Source organism: Corvus kubaryi, unplaced genomic scaffold (genome assembly GCF_017639235.1).
Source record: "Corvus kubaryi isolate FWS band 111438036 unplaced genomic scaffold, C.kubaryi_AGA036_p1.0 37272, whole genome shotgun sequence".
Lineage (NCBI taxonomy): Eukaryota > Metazoa > Chordata > Aves > Passeriformes > Corvidae > Corvus > Corvus kubaryi.
In genome coordinates, this window is record NW_024581084.1 from 657,318 (window position 1) to 673,261 (window position 15,944).

The 15,944-nt window shown below is 40.4% G+C and overlaps 1 protein-coding gene across 5 annotated transcripts in view; it reads left to right on the forward strand.

Moving 5' to 3' along the window:
* CEP112 (centrosomal protein 112) overlaps nt 1-15,944 on the forward strand; it is a 158,596-nt gene that overhangs the window by 52,737 nt on the left and 89,915 nt on the right. For all 5 annotated transcript variants that reach the window (XM_042025497.1, XM_042025499.1, XM_042025498.1 and 2 more), the window contains 2 exons: nt 3,772-3,907; nt 7,072-7,179. In XM_042025497.1, coding sequence (XP_041881431.1) covers nt 3,772-3,907; nt 7,072-7,179 — 244 coding nt within the window. The remainder of the gene's footprint in view (nt 1-3,771; nt 3,908-7,071; nt 7,180-15,944) is intronic.

Consider the following 15,944-nt stretch of genomic DNA (forward strand, 5'->3'; position numbering starts at 1 on the left):
AAAGGGTTTCAATTTGTTGATGAGGCTGAGACCCAGCCAGGTGCATCTCCTGCTCCTTGTGCTGTTGGTGAGCCCTTGCAGTTCTTCAGGGAATGGTGGGAACCCTGCAGGAACGTGTTGGTTCATCCAACATTTGTTGGGACATCCCAAGTTTAATTAACCTCTCCTGTTAACCTCTGCATTGCCCCGTGTTTTGTTAACGTGACTTGCAGTGCTGTGAAGTCTCACTGTGTTTAGTTGTTACCTCTTGGAAGCCATTTTACAGAGCAAGACAAATATTTATGATTAAGCACAAAGAGGAAGCATGTAAGTTGTTTGTATTTCCCATTTATCAGTGCACTTCAGGGTGCTGATTTCTGAAATTGAAATTCTGGACTTCACAGTCAACTTTCCCTGAGATGGTTTGTGCCATGTAAGATTACTAATTCTGTTGCCTTGTCCTTTATACACTGAAACAAAAGGAATTTGCTGCTTTTTAAACTGGGGGCAAAGAGTAAATTCACCCTGTTTTTATATTCAAGCCGGCTCAGCTTTAGGGGATTTAAGTGATGTAATTATATTGTATTGAGCCCCACAACTAGTCCAACTGAAAAAAATAATCTTCAAAGTGAATATTTTAGCGCTTCATGCAAGGCACATTGCTCGGTGTCTTGGGAAAAAAAGTGAAGCTTTTCTTATATTTGTGAACCGAGGGCCATTGTTGTACAGGTTTTCTAAGCTTCCGTACAAATCTGAACTGCACAAAAAATAGAGAGTGCTGGCTCCCACATCCTTAAAAATGAAGGTTTTTTCCTGCTTATAATGAGATGTTGCATTTATTCATGGGATTAAGTCCTTAAAAGAAAGGAAGGTGCATAAAACCACATTCCTAAAAGTCTACATCATAATGTTTCAAACTAAAAATATCTTCTGAAGGAAGAAGATGCATAAATTTGGAGCCTTGCTAAGAGCACGAGGACTGATATCTTGTCCTTTTATGTTTAGATTTTTGTGTTTCCATCTGACTGGACCAAAGCTGTTGTCCCGGTGTCTCGTGACACTTGGGAGTGTGGATGTGTTTGAACAAGCTTCGATTTTTTGGTTTTGTTTCCAGTGTGGAGTGGAATTGTTAGATGTGTTTTGCAGGGAGAGAGATTTGTTATCCAGTGCCCATTGCTGAATTATGGATCTTTGGGAGGAGAAGTGGAGGTTTTCCCCTCTCCATGGTCTCTCCAAGGTAAGAGATGTGGATGGAGCTCTTGCATATTCTTCCTTCTGAGGTAGATTTTGTTGTTGGAGAGGGGAGTGATGTAATTTAGTGTCAAGCAGCTGTTAAATTAAAAATACCTGTATTCAGCAGCTCCCTGAAACGTGGGATTTGGGGGATAACTGAGCCAAACAGCAGGAGCTGATGGATAACTGACCCATCAGCTCCTGTCACTTTGAGCTCTGGGGGTGCCACTGATGTGCCTGTTCTGAGGAAGGGTGGAGGAGTTTTGTGTTGGGGTCCCTCCCCTGCCGTGTAGCCCTGGGAGAGGGCCTGAGGGCACAGACACGGGGCTTCCCTGCCCCTGCTCAGCCTCGTTCCCATTGGTTGGTTTGTGTTCCCTGCGCGGGCAGAAGGACCCTCAGCCCAGACTGTGAGGGTTCCTCGGCAGAGCCCCGGCCATGCGGCTGGGGAAATAAACATCTCTGAAACATCTAGCAAGAATCTATCCATATATATTTCCTTTTCCACGGGACTCCCTGTTTGATATATGCGTGTTACAGTATCCCCGCTGTAACAGTTTTGTACTTGCAATTTAGATATTTTAGGTCCTCTGCGGAAGAAATGGAAATCCTAAATGGTATTTTGCCACTTAAATTTAGATGGGGAAAAAAAATGTCGATTTTGGTAGTGATGTTTTTTTGCTGTGTAATTTTTATTGTCTCATAAATGAGTGGGGAACGTGGTAGCAGAGATTAACACAGATGTGCTTCACCCCCAAATGAGTGTAGGAAATGGAATCGATGAGGCTGTAGAAGTAAAGAATATCTGGAGGGGTGATGGATGCTCTTCAGCAAATTTGAAGATAATTTACACAGGTCTTCTAAGAACACAAACCCAAAACCCCAAAACAATCATTATCAAAGCTGTGACACAGGATTTTGTTCTGTTTTCCTCCAGTTTCTTCTGGGTAAGAAAGGTATTTTCCTTTTTCTGTAAGGAAAAGAGCCATCTCCCTATTCTCAATTATTCCATCAACTGTGAATGTGGCACCAAAATAAAATCTACTTATTTTAAAATACGCATCATGAAAAAAAACCTCTAAAAGTAAACAGCAATATACTGACTCAGGGCTTGTGGCATTTCTTTGATCTCTTTGCTATTGGAATTACCCTGCTCTCCTCCACTGCAAACAGCCACTTTGTGAAGATGTAGGATTATGTTCTTTGTCCCATTGTCACAGTCTGGTCTGAAAACCACAGAAGAGGATGTGAATACTGTAACTTTGGGCTTGGCAGCTTCCTGACCTTTCTGAAAGGCTTGCTCAGTGCTGCAGCAGCTCCTCCAGTGCTGGCAAGGTGACAGACAAGATGAATTAACCGGGCTTTTCCGTGTCAGATTCTTTGTTTTATATGGAAATAATTTCTGTCAAAATGGGAAATTTATCATGAGGTACTTCCTCTGCCTGGAAAATGAAAATGTCAGCCCCAGGTCTGTTTGAATGTGTCTTCTGTTACAAGCTGTGGGTGGAGCCAGCTTTGTCCCTCGATATGCCACCATCGTGTTCTCCAGTGTCTTAACACAAAGTCAGGCAACCCCTCTGACCTGTGGGAGTAGAAACGTGTCACAAAAGGTTAATAATGCTAAGTTAATAACAAAATCAGCAACAAGTTAATAAAAGTTAGTAATATTTGAGGAATCACATCCGAATTTCTGAAATATTTGTAAGTTACCTGAATTTTGGTCTGTGTTGCGTCAATATGGTGAATGTCTCTATCTTTTCATGTGTCTGTATATATGTGAATGTGCATCAAATATTACAGAATATTAGTATTGATATACCATCAAGTCTGAAGGAACCCAGCCTGATTTGTATAGATGTATCAGGTTTCATATGTCAAATAGTGTAGGCTGTTCATATGAAATATCTTTGCAGAGAGATTTAACATCTGTCATTACTGTAAAGGCTGTCTAGACATCACAGCATTACGGGTTTCTAATAGATTAAGAAGGAACCACGTGTCACGCATTACCCCTCTTTGCATTTTGATATATGACAAGCAGGGAATAATCCTGCACCTTGTCTCAGCAAAGGTGGCGCTGGGGTAATTTTTTTGTTTGGATTTTTTTTAAATCTCAAAAGGCAATCATGCTAAAAAGAGTTTGTTTAAGTGTTGGGGGGGTGTTAAATCTAATTTAATGAAATCTAATTTATTGTTAATTATTATTGTTATTATTGTTAAATTTATTAATTAGATCTCATTTAAAGATGAGCTTAATAAAGGAGGTCCTACAGTGGGTAGTGCGCCATTGAAGTGAACACAGACTTTGAAGGTGGAGGTTTTGTTGTGAGCTGTGGATGCTGTGTTTGGGTGTGCGAAATTCAATCAGAGAAAGCGAAAATAACTCCGGCCTTCCATCGCCTTCTTCAAAGCCTGCAAAGGGAAGTTGGGCAGAAGCTGGGACAGGAAATTGAAATCTGAATACTATTTTAAACTGATCGGGTTAAAGGCCTCTCTTTTACACCAGCACACTTGTTCTTTTATTTGATACTTGAACTCTGAAAATTTTCTGTGACTTTCTAGGGAGAAGGAGGAGCAGCTGAGGCGGGTGACGGAGGTACAGAGGCTGCAGGCCCAGCAGGCAGGCGCTGCCCTGGAGGAGTTTAAGCGGCAGGTGGAGCTGAACTCAGAGAAAGACTCTGCTGAAATGAAACAGCGGGTGAGGAGGTCACAATGCCAGCCTTTCTGAAACTCTGGCACAGTGGGATAGCGGATTCTGATCTTATAATGCCAGAAACATGCTCCACTTGAGAGTGCTACATCAAAATCTTTCACAATGTAGTGTCTTTGCAGCAAGTCAGAAAGGGATGGTGGCGGGTGTTTCATCTTTCTAACAAAGCCAGAATTGTCATTGTTATAAGGATATCCGCAGTTATGATACTGATTAGGGATTTTTCAGGAGTGAGAGTATAAAGTGTTAGTTTATACACCCTATGGAACAACGCTTGTCATTTTCCACTTAAATGTGTGTCTCTTCCTACTCTTTTCCGGGCGACTCTGTCTTCCATTAATGAGCTCCTATAATCAGTTTGAGCCCAAACAGAGGCAGAGCCGTGGTGGCTGCTGGCAGTCATGTGCAGAGGATGGCAAAATCCATTTTTCTGTCCCTGAAAATCAGGGATTTTAGTGGCTTGAATTTCTTAAGAAGCAAACAGTAGTTAAACTGTTCTCCTGGGACTTTACAAAAGCAGCCCAAGGAGTGAAATGAGGAACAAGCAACAGGTGATCAAAAAGAAGGCGAGAGAAGGGATATTTCCATAACTCCCTCGTGTGGTTGAGCTCTCCAGACGGAACTCCAGCTTGTAATTCTGGATTACAAGTCCCAGCCTCACCTGCCGTGACCAAACCTTGCTGCTGACAGGAGGGTGCTGCAGGCTGGGACTAGAATGGATGGCTGAGGATGCTGCTTTAGGATTGAGGAAATTCCCTTTTTGTTGTTCTCAAAGTTTCTGGGAAATCTTCACTGCTGATATTTTAAAGACCCATGCAGACAGCAAATAATAGAATTTGGAAATTTAAAAAAAGGCAAGAACAAACTTATAAAAGTAAGATGTTTTCAGCAAACCAGACGCACGAGGGCAATACAACAAATCCTGCAGTTTTAATCTGACATTTTCTGTACTGTGTGTCCCTCCTGCAATTTCTTCATGATGACTTAAAATAATATGCTAGTTCTGCTCCAAAAGGGATATTGTCTAATTCTAGAAAGGCTAATAATAGTTTCATTCACATAAAAAACCTTCAGCAAAGAAAACCAGTCCAAAACACAAGAAAGTGCAAAAGAATTAGGAAAACATAGTCAACCGTAATTTTAAAATGACAATGAATTTCTTTCAGAATGGTGCTGCATTCTGGGAAATTTTGAAAATAAATTTTGCTGTACTCTGTCTCTACTTGGGTGCTAAAATCTAGAAATATTAAATGATATTGTACAATTGAGTGGTTCTATTCTACAGGAACCAAGGTCCAAGGAAATACATCAAAGGAACACTGGTGAACCCTTCTCTTCATAGCTTTGGATTTTCTCATTCCTCTGCATCCACATACTCTTAGATAAATCCCCCAGTACATTGGAACATACTGGAAAATTCCATGTTTTGTGGTGAGGTGGGAGGTATTACTTACAAAACAACAGCTGCAGTAGCCATAGCAACGCTGTCCTTTTATCTGCATTAGAAATACTGGGCTTTAAACCCATTTTTGGTGTGAGATAAAGTTAATTATGGAGATGAGTAGGATGGGGTCATTTTCAGTTGTTGCAATCAGTATTTGATTCATTAGTTTGGCTCTATGATAATACCATTTTTTTTGCCATCTGCTTCCTATTTTGTCAAGCTTGTTGTTATTAAGAGTCACCTGATGCCCACTGGCGGGTGGGTGGCATGTGTTTAACTGCAAGATCTGCATTTTTTCCAGTAGTAAGTAAAAAATAGAGAAACAATACATAGACTGTGTCATTTTAGGTCTGGGGCTTCCTGGGTTGGGCAAATAATGATCAGGAACCTTTGTTGCAGTTGCTGGAAATAGATGAATGTGACCTAACCAGTAAACTGCAGAAGCGAGTAGATTTAAAGCATCTTTACATATGTTTTTACTGTTTCACTTTTTAGAATGTTTTCATTCTCTTAAAAAAACTCCTTTAGTGCAGTAACAAGATCTGTTATTTTTCTGGGTTTTGTTGACCTGAGTAAAACACGGCCATGGACATGCAATTTGAGTAAGTTTGGAGCCGGAAGAAAATTATTCATAAAACATTGATTGCAGTCCCTTTTCTTAATGGCAGATAGTAGCAGTGAGGTTCAGGAACTGCTTCCTCACTATTCTCTTTTTCCACTTTCTATTTGGCCAACTTCTCCTGCTCCAGTCCCTTCCTTTCTTGCTGGAGTACTCTGCAATAAAATGCCTTTCCCACTCTGAGTGCTGCCTTTTCTCCTCCTTCCTGGCTGGGGAGTGATGTCCAGGCCAATTGGCACAGACATCTGTTGAACACTGAGCACTCCCTTAGGCCAAGCAGGATTTTGGCTTGTGGTTCAGGAATTCATGGGTTTCTTATTTTTGTGTAGCAAATGGGCTTGTGGCAGCACTGGTCCTCCAGACCCCTCCACCTCTTTTCTCTTTTTAGGGACACAGTTTATTCACTGCTTATATTGGGATCTAGATCTAAAAGTCATTGATGAGTGTGCACTGCAGCAGAGTTACACATATATACATATATTCCCTTGGAAACACGCCTGATGTGCAGCTAACACTTGTGCTTTTGATACAAAAGCCTTTGTTAATTGAGTTGTGAAATTGCTTCCTTGATGCTGCATGCTGGAATCTGTGGGACTCATTATTCATAGGCGATGACTATCTTCAGAGGACTTAACTTGCAGCCAAATAATTCTCTTTTAAGTTATTTTAAGTTATTTTCTGATTTAATGTAAACTTGCTTTAAATGTGTAGTTTATGCTCTGACTCGCACATCATTTCCCTTGAATTTCCACAGGCAGAAATTTTTAAGTGAAATATATTTGAGTCTTAAGTATGTCTAGAGAAAATATTCACTTAATTTTGATGGGATATTCACCACGGTTGAGTGAAAAACTTAGCCAATCCATTGTAATTAGGGAGTGGCATAACAGTGATCACTATGTCCTTGACTAATAATCCTGTAGTGACTGAATATTCATTTTCACCACATACAAATGGTGTTGTTATCATTCTCAACAAGTGATATTTGCCTCTTTGATGGTTTACAAACAACTGTAGAAATGTCAGAACATTTCAAGCTATGCCTTTTTTTAAAAAAAAATTAAATATTCCCTTTCTTTTCCCATGTAGATGGCACAGGTTGAAGCAGATCTAAAGAGATCAAAATTGCTCCGGGAAAAGCAAGCCCAAGAATTCTCCTGGCAGTTGGATGAGATCAAGAAAAGATATGAACAACAGGTCAGTTGCTTTGCTCCTCCAGGTGGAGGGGAGGAGGGACACCCCTTCCTGCAGCTGTAGGTCACTATGTGCTGCTGTCCTTCCTATAAAAACACAATTTATAGATATGCAGAGTTTTGTGATGGGGATGGAGGGGGAGGAACCTACACAGAAAATACTTTGTGTTTCCTCTTCACAATCCCTTGTATCTCCAACTCTTTCAAATTGTTTCCTGGGCTTACAGGTGGCAACACCTATTTTCGTAATCACCAGGTTAAATTATTTAATGCATTATCTGTTTTCCTTCTTGTCAAGAAGCAGCGGTTTGTTCTTTTTATCATTTTTGACATGGGGAGTGTTCGTACCAATGCTTGTTTTGGCCCACTGACCGTGATTTTCTTCTTTGTAATGTAATTTCAGGGTTGGGAAATATTCAGGGAACATTTGGGTGGAGACAAGAAAGTTTTTTTCAGTAGTGCTGTGAAGTGTAAAGGGGGAAAAAGTAGAAGTAGAGAAATTACTGCGTGATACAGGCTTGGGAGCTGAGGAGCTGCACCACCAAACACTGGTGCGAGGTGGTACTTGGTCATGAAATTAAACTGACCTTTGCTGGTAACACCTGCTGAAGGATTGAAAGGGGTTTTTTTTAGTACTTTATAGGAATGAGGTGGTTAATCCATAAAAGTTCTCTCTTATCGCTGTTCTTGTGTGGATCTAAGCTTGCATTTCCACCAGAGAAATGTGGTTTCATTTCTGTTTATCTTCTGTGCTGTGAGAGGATGAAACGCCGCGATTGGCTTTGGAGCCAGGCCTGCTCTGGTCCATCTGGAAGGGGCTTTTTCAGGGAATTAAGGAACAAGATCACTTTGATAGGTGTTGAGAGACACTCTGGTCTGTGCTGGGGAGGAACAATGGTGTGTTTTGTGTATGGCTCTTGGAACAGAAGGGAATTTGTTGGGTCAGATCAAAGCATTTTCCCTGTCCTCACTCAGAACTGTCAACGTCACCACTTGGCGTTGCCACCTGACAGAGGTGACGCGGTGGCCTCTGGAAGGGTGAGGGACATCTCACAAGTGTTCAGCTTAACTGGATGATGTTACTTATGATGATTCCGGTGTTTAATGATTCCGGAATAGTCAGAGATACTGGGGATTTGTGCAGTAAGGGTGAGGAAGTTTGATGTGTCAAGGACATGCCGAAAGGAGGGCAGTGGGAAGTATCAGGGTCAGTTGGGCATCTGCTTTAAGCTGGAATTTTTAATTTAATCATATTTTCACATCATTTTAGTGATATAGTTGCCTCATGGTTTTTTTTACAGGTCTCATAATTTTTAGTGCATCTTTAAAGTCCAAAGTAAGCATTTATTCACAGATTTTGTTCCCACGTTTAGGAGCATGATCTATAGAGATAAATGCTAATCTGCAGTGTATCAGGAGTTACAACATTCCTGTTCTTACCTACAAATGGTAATTTTCCTTTAATAACCATGGTAAGATCCACCAAGCCATAGATAAAATTTTCTGCCAAGTACTTAGCTGATTTTGCACACTAAAAGCAAATGATAATGTCCATATTGTCATGGTTTGGTTTTATGTGTCTTCTTATATTCAGACCTTCTGCAGGCTGTGTCAAAAAAACCCACAAAACAAGAAATTAATACGAGAGTTAAAAAATTTTGGTGACTCTATTCTGTAACAATGTTGTGGTAAACATCAGTGAAAGCATTTTTCACGGAGATGTTTACCGCTTCCCATTTATTTTATTTAGGATAGCTGCTTTTACTGTAAGAAAGAACAGCTAAGCTTTATGAAACATCACTGGAACTCAAGGGTTTCAGCCCTAAACAGCTAAACAATGAGAGCCTCAGAAGAATTTTCAGTGGAATCCTGTTTATGCCCTTTTTAAAAATTTATTTCTCTTTGTACTTCATCTGGAATGTTTTTTGAAGGTTGGTGAGCATGAAAAATATGTGCCTCTTCCTGCAGATTGCAGTGGGTTATCACGGGGAATGACGTTCTTTTGGAAGGCCCTTTCTGCAGCACGAAGCCCCTCCAGCCCCACCATGGAGCAGGATGAGCTCAGTTCTTCCACTCTTAAAATTTCCTTTCAGTACTTCCAACTTCTGTTTCTCTGCACTGCTCTCTATTTATGCTTCAGAACTTCTAAGCCATTTTTAAAGCAGAATTTTCCTTGCCTTGTTTTACTGCATTTTTTTTTGGTTGTTACTTGGCGAGGAGCAGGCTGATTTAAACTGTTTAAATAGAGCAGTGAATCAGAAGTGGGGGTACATTTTGACAGGCCTCCAGCAGACTTCCAGCTGGAAATAGAGACCCAACCAAAAATGTAGAGATTTTAGCTACCTGAGAAATGTAGTGATTGCTTTGAGATGTTCTTCAAGTGTCTGAATTTAATTGTCAAATGGAATTTAGACACAAAGGGAAGGGAAGTTGCCCTACAGATGTGTTTTTTGTTGGGTGTCATGGTGAGTGGGAAGGGTAGCACTGATGGCACCCTAGACAATTCAGTTGCCCATGATTTTAATCAGATTGGTGATGAAGAACCAAATTAACTGATGTGTTATCCAGTTCTCCAATCTGCGAAACATTTCGGAAGTGTAGGCACTTGGAGAAGTGGTTTCACTTCTCTGCTTTATCTGAATGGTTGATGTCACAACACTCCTTGAATATTGATTTCAAAACAATTACTGGTGTGAATATGGACTGGTGGTTGTAGGGCTGAAAGATTGCTCTGCCTGCAGATTAGACCTACTGATATGTTACATATTGATATTTATCTGATATTTTTAACAACAAATAACCTGATACTTGGTATTTATTCATCTTTGTCTTTTGCTTCAAAAAGAATTTGGACAAAACCATTGCAGTTAATACTTTGTCAACTTTTCAGATGCACTCAAATTCATTAAGAAAGTAAAAAGGAACTTTTGGATCTTGCAGTATTTGGTTTCAGCTGTCATGTGTCCCTCCTGGTTCCAGCTTCATCTGATTTGGTGCTACTTGCTTTTGAAGTATCCACTGAGAACACTCTTAGAGAGAAACTAGTGGCTTTTTTTTTTTCTTCTTTAAATATACTTTAGCTCAACTTTGTTCTACTCGCAGCTGTTAGATTTGAAAGTATATTTTGAAGAAAAAAAATAACTCCAGCAGCACCACAGTTCCTATCTGCTGGGAGCAGCTGCTTTCGGCACTTCAAAGCCAGTGGACAGCACAGTGAAGGCCTCAGCCTTTCCTGCCTTTGAAATGGTTGCAGTATCTATAGTTGGGCTTTATGGCACTGTCAGCACAGGAAGAAAGATTGTTTGGTTTTTTGCACCCCCTCCCTTTTTTCTTTTTTTCATTTTTTCCCCCTACTTTCTAATTACATCCTCAGTTTAGCTCAAAATACCTGGGAAGTGTTTCTGAGGAGTTCGCCTTCTACGAGCCCAAATGTTTGAAAGAGCATGTGCCCAGGCTTTTCAGTAATGGATTGTAGTCAAATTTGACAGAAAAGTTAAGGAATTTGCTGTTTTTTTCCTCATATCCATGTCAGTTCAGCATTTTCGGAGAGCATATATCTTGTGGGGGGTAGTGGTTCCATAGCAGAGGTGGGACAGGGCTTTATGCAGGGACATTTCCCAGCACACTCAAGTACATGCACACCTTTGTTTCAAGTAGATTGTAATAAATTGTCAAGAATGGAACATTTTCAGGGAACTTAATGTGATCCTAATGCTTAAATGACATTAGCTTGTCCTTTAAAAAGAGCCCCAAACCATTAATAATCACTGTGATCACTGTTACACCCATTTTTTGCTGTAAACATTTGCTGAAGTGACTGAGTAAATATGAAATAGATGAGATACAAGATCAGTAAGAGAGCCAAAGCCTAGGAAATTTTATTTTCCTAGCAGGGAGAGAACACACGATAAACAGTTGATGAGTTATTGTGAGAGCAGGATGGTGTTACCTGATGAGTTATGGCCATACTCTCTGAGATTAGATGCCAACCTAAATATATAAATAATCTTTTTGGTTTGGTTCCTCTTTAACTGTGTTTATTCCCTTTGAAAATAATTATTCATGCTTCCATAGGAAAGTGGAAAGTTGTTATATGATAGCTGAAGAATCTCCCTGTATCTCAGGAAATCCTTTCTTGTGACATTTATTGTTGGGTTCTGACTTCTGTAAAAGTTATGAAGAAATTAGAGTTGTCATTTTGTCCTATCTATCCAAATAGGAAAGAAAGAGACACCTTCAGAAATATTTTCCTGGGTATTTAATGAGATCACTTTGAAATCATGCTAAAGACAAGTCAATAGACAATGCCTTTAAGTTGGGAGCAAGACAAAGGTGTGGTTGAGCTTAAATACACCTTGTTTAATAAAGGGAGGTAAAGAAGTGCAAAATAGCTGGCTAAAAGTGAAAAAAGGATGTTTGTAATGTTACCTGCCAGCAGCAAGGACAGTATCTGAGGTGGTGTTGAGAAATTCTTCTTATTTTAGCAGTGTGCTGGAGCAGATGAAAGTGTTATTGAGAGGAGAGGAAGAATATTCTGTAGATCTTTTTATCTTTTATAACTTTCTAGTGAGGTTCATTTAAAGAAAAGAGTGAGGTTGTCTCAGGCAAAACATTAATTTAGTAATTAACACTAATAGAGATAACAAGCTCAACCACCAGCTCACTTTGTCCCCAGACCTTTGCTCCTTTAGGCGTTCCTGCCACTGCACTTCCATCCTAGCTTTCCTTCTGGCCTTGTTCTTGCTTTTCTGGTTTTTTTCTAGCTTTTCTTTTACCAATCCATTACCCACTCAAGTGAAGGAAACACTGGCATAGACCTGCTTGAAATCTGCTATTCCTTGGACAGACCAATGTCCCAAGCCTTTCTTAGCTGTGCATTAACATTATTTTCAGAGATCCACTATCCATTTTTAGTATGCTGGTTTAGTTATGAGAAGAGAGTCTTTGTGAAAAGCTTTGTTCCTCTCCTCTTTGTCTGTACTCTAAGATAATTGAAATACAGTCTGTTCTTGCAAGGAGGCCAAATGAGCACGTTAGTAGAAGCTCTAAATTTTTCATGTCATCAGCAACAAGCTGCATAAATTTCATTTAATAAATTAATCTAGGATGCATAAGCGTTTCCTTTGAACCCTCCTAACACACAGATGAATACCATTTGTGCAGAATATCTGAGGAATAGTTTCTTCAATCAACATCAACTTTTTACTTTATAGCTAAAACTCACAAGTGGGAAAAGGAGACGAATTTAACCTCCAAGTGAAGAGTGGGTGGAAATCTTCTCATGGTACCATTGCTGTTTACAGAATTGTTAACCAGACAGATGGGCATTTGCACGGTCTCCTTCAGGCATCTAACTTGTGTGTGATTCAGAGTTAAAAGCTTGAGCTCCCTGTGTAGTCGACAGAATCCACTTTGAGGGGAGGAGGGAGAGGGAGGCAATTGCAGGAACACAAATGGGTGCCTGCGGTAAACAGCGAGTCAGGTGAGTGGCTGGGAAGGCAGTTCTGTGTTCAAAGAAGGTCCTTGGATAAACTCTGAATCCATAAACAAAGACTATGTACAGTAAATTCTGCACCAGAGTCTGCTGCAGACCGGCATTTGCAGTGACTCGAGGTCCATTTGTTAAAAAGAAATATTTCTGTTTGCAGCCTGTGATGGGTTTAATGGTGCGGGTGGACTGGGGAGGGGAGGGACCTCCTGATGTTCATTGTGGGACCAAGTGGGATTTAATCACAGGGATGCAACTCCATTTCCAGTATGTTGTTACAACAAGGCTGGAGAGGGTTTTTTTTGCAAGGGCATGTAGTGATAGGACAAGGAGGAACGGCCTTAACCTGAAGGAGGGCAGGTTTAGATTAGATATTAGGAAGAAATTCTTTACCATAAGAGTGATGAGGCCCTGGCACAGGTTGCCCAGAGATGTTGTGGACTCCCCATCCCTGGAAGTGTCCAAGGCCAGGTTGGACAGGGCTGGGAGCACCCTGAGATAATGGAAGGTGTCCCTGCTCATGGCAGGGGGTGGAATGGCATGAGCTTTAAAGGTCCTTTCCAACCCCAACAATTCTGTAGTTCTGTGATTTAAAAACAAATTTACTCATGCCAGGAAGATTGGGAAGATGGAAGGATTGAGGTGGGGTTTGTGCTGCCCATACTTTAAAAGTATTAAAATTCTGAAAAGCTTTTATAAGTAAAAAGGTACAGATCAGGAATATAATTTTGTATAGTGAGAGTGAGACCATTCAGGTGCTTTGTTTTAGGGGAGGATAAATCAAACTGCAGTTTGGCTAAAGACCAGCTAGTTTCTTTTAGAGAATTTCTTGCAGTTCTTAGTTTGCAGTTGAAATAGATTTATTAGTGGTTGGTGAAAACCTGTAAGTATTGCAGAAAACACAGTCATGCCAATTAAATTACTGCAGCCTGCAATGAGATAGAAAGTCATGTACGTTATCCCACGTGTACTTGCTGCTTCAGTGGTAATGTGTGGTTCTGCCCAGATGTATTTTTCACTGCCCCATTTGCCCTTGGCTCATTACAGCCCTTATATCTTGGGAGACCTTAGTGTTTCAACTTACAGAAAAATCTCTCTCAAAAAAAGTGTAAATTAAAATCCATTTAATTTACCTGCTGCGAAGGAGTCCTGGTAAAAGGGGTTCTGGTTTTCTCCCTTGCCTTGCAGTGAAGAGCCTGCTTTTCTGCCCAAAGTTATGCTAAACCAGACTCCAAGATGATTAATACTCACTCCTCCAGCCTGCTAGATCAGATTACGTTTAGCAGCAGTATTTGTGGAGATGGGTAATCCCCATATCCTCACGGAACATGCACGTTTATTTATAGGCTTAGGAGACAGAAAACACTCGATTTTGCTGGAGTTGTTATTTGGGGACAGATCATGTGCTGTGCCCTGCCTAGGCAGAGACTGGGGCTGGTTTTGAACAGGGTAATCATAAAAACACCTGATTTACAAATGCCTAAATGCTTTTAGGATAGAAATACTGAAAACAGACGTGCTGTAGGTGTGCTGCAGAGCGAGTTTAGCTCAGTTCTTTGCCATGACACGTGCAATGCATTGGTGGCTTCTCCAGCCCTCAGTTCAGTCATGCCAAAACAGTGTTTATAAAATCATCCTGCCTTGCAAAACCGTATTTTATATAGGTGTTACTTAAAATATTTCTGGAATTGCGGACATAAATTTACATAAATTTTCATACTTTGGTGTCAAATATTTATTGTAGCAGTTACATTTTTCAAAGAGGTAGTGAGCTAACTAATTTCCTTTCCCTCCTTTGGGGACTCTAAAAAGAATTTCAAAGGCATGCTTGTTCTTGAGAACAAGTTGAAATTGTTCTAAAATTGAAAAGCCTAAACTTAGCGTGTGATGTAAAAGCAAAAACTGGGTAGTAGAAGGCCTTGTCTAAATTAGGGGCTTTCAAAAGGTATTTGCTGGCGTTGATTATATTACAAGTCTTTGGCTTCTGAAAATACCTCCTGCAATCAGCGGGCTGTTTCTTGTTGATCTTTGTTCTTCAGGCGTGCTAACAGCAGCAAGATTTCACCTTCGGTCTGTATTAGACTGTCTCTTGTTTTAGCAAGTTGTCCTAAAGCACCTCCCCATGTGAGTGCAGTTCCATCTGCCTGTGTTCATCAGCTGCGTTGTCACTGTCCTGGGCACGAACCACACTGCCAGATTTGTTTGGCACCTTTTGTGTGTGTGTATGTGTGTGTGTGAGTGAATAACAAGAGACTGTCACAGTTCTTGCATTAATCTTTTTTAGCTCTTTGTTAAGAATTTCATTTTCTTCTTAAAATTCTCTTCTGCAAGAGTAAGGAAATTTAGATTTCGGTTAAAAGCTAAATTTAAAAGAAATAGTGTAATTAAAAGCTAAATTTAAAGTAAGTAGTGTAATTCTGATGTTGGCTTAGTAAATCACCTGTTGGCTGTTGCCTTGAACATTGTTCTATCACACTGTGTGGAAAGAATTAAAAAAATGAAGAATTCAACAAAGAAGAGATCATAATTTTTAAATATTTGTGTTACTTGATAACAGCAGTGGTAAGAAAGGCTCTCTCAGGTCAGACAGGCATTCCTGCTTGGTTTTGTGTCCAGGCCATGGCTGGAGACAGGAACAGACATGCCGGGAAAGGAATAAGAGATTTTCATCTTTGGGAGGACAAGATGAGGAAACATCCAAGGCACAATGAATGCCCTGTGATTATGGTAATAGGGCACACACGATTATTTAATGAATGTTTCTTTTCAGCGTTGCCTCTAATGCCCATTGTGAATGTCGTGTTGCTTGTCTGTCTGAAATGTATAGCACATTCCAGGGCCTGTCCTCTGGACACTAAAATGCTGGATTGGAGCAGACACTTGAATGTGATCTGATGAAGTGCTCAGCATCTAGGGGTAGATACAGCAAGATCTCAACTCAACAGAATTTTTGCAGGAGGTGGTTTTGTTATATCATTCATAAAGGCGCTCTCTGCCTCAGAGACAGAATCCGTCTGGTTTATGAAGAATTAATACAGTTTTTGTGCAGTTTCCTGTGATGAAGAAGTCCTGTTGTTGCTGAAAAGCAGCATGGATGTTCTCTTTCCATTCTTTGGTATACATTAATTTTTCTTTTCCTTTAAAGAAACAACCCAATAACAATACAAGAATGAGAGAGGGAGGAGTGGAAGAAGCTGTAGTGCTTGGCAGCAGTTCTGAGGAGAGCAGGAGCTTCAGGGAGTGCTCACCAGTGTACGGAATGGCTGCTCAGTCACTTTGTG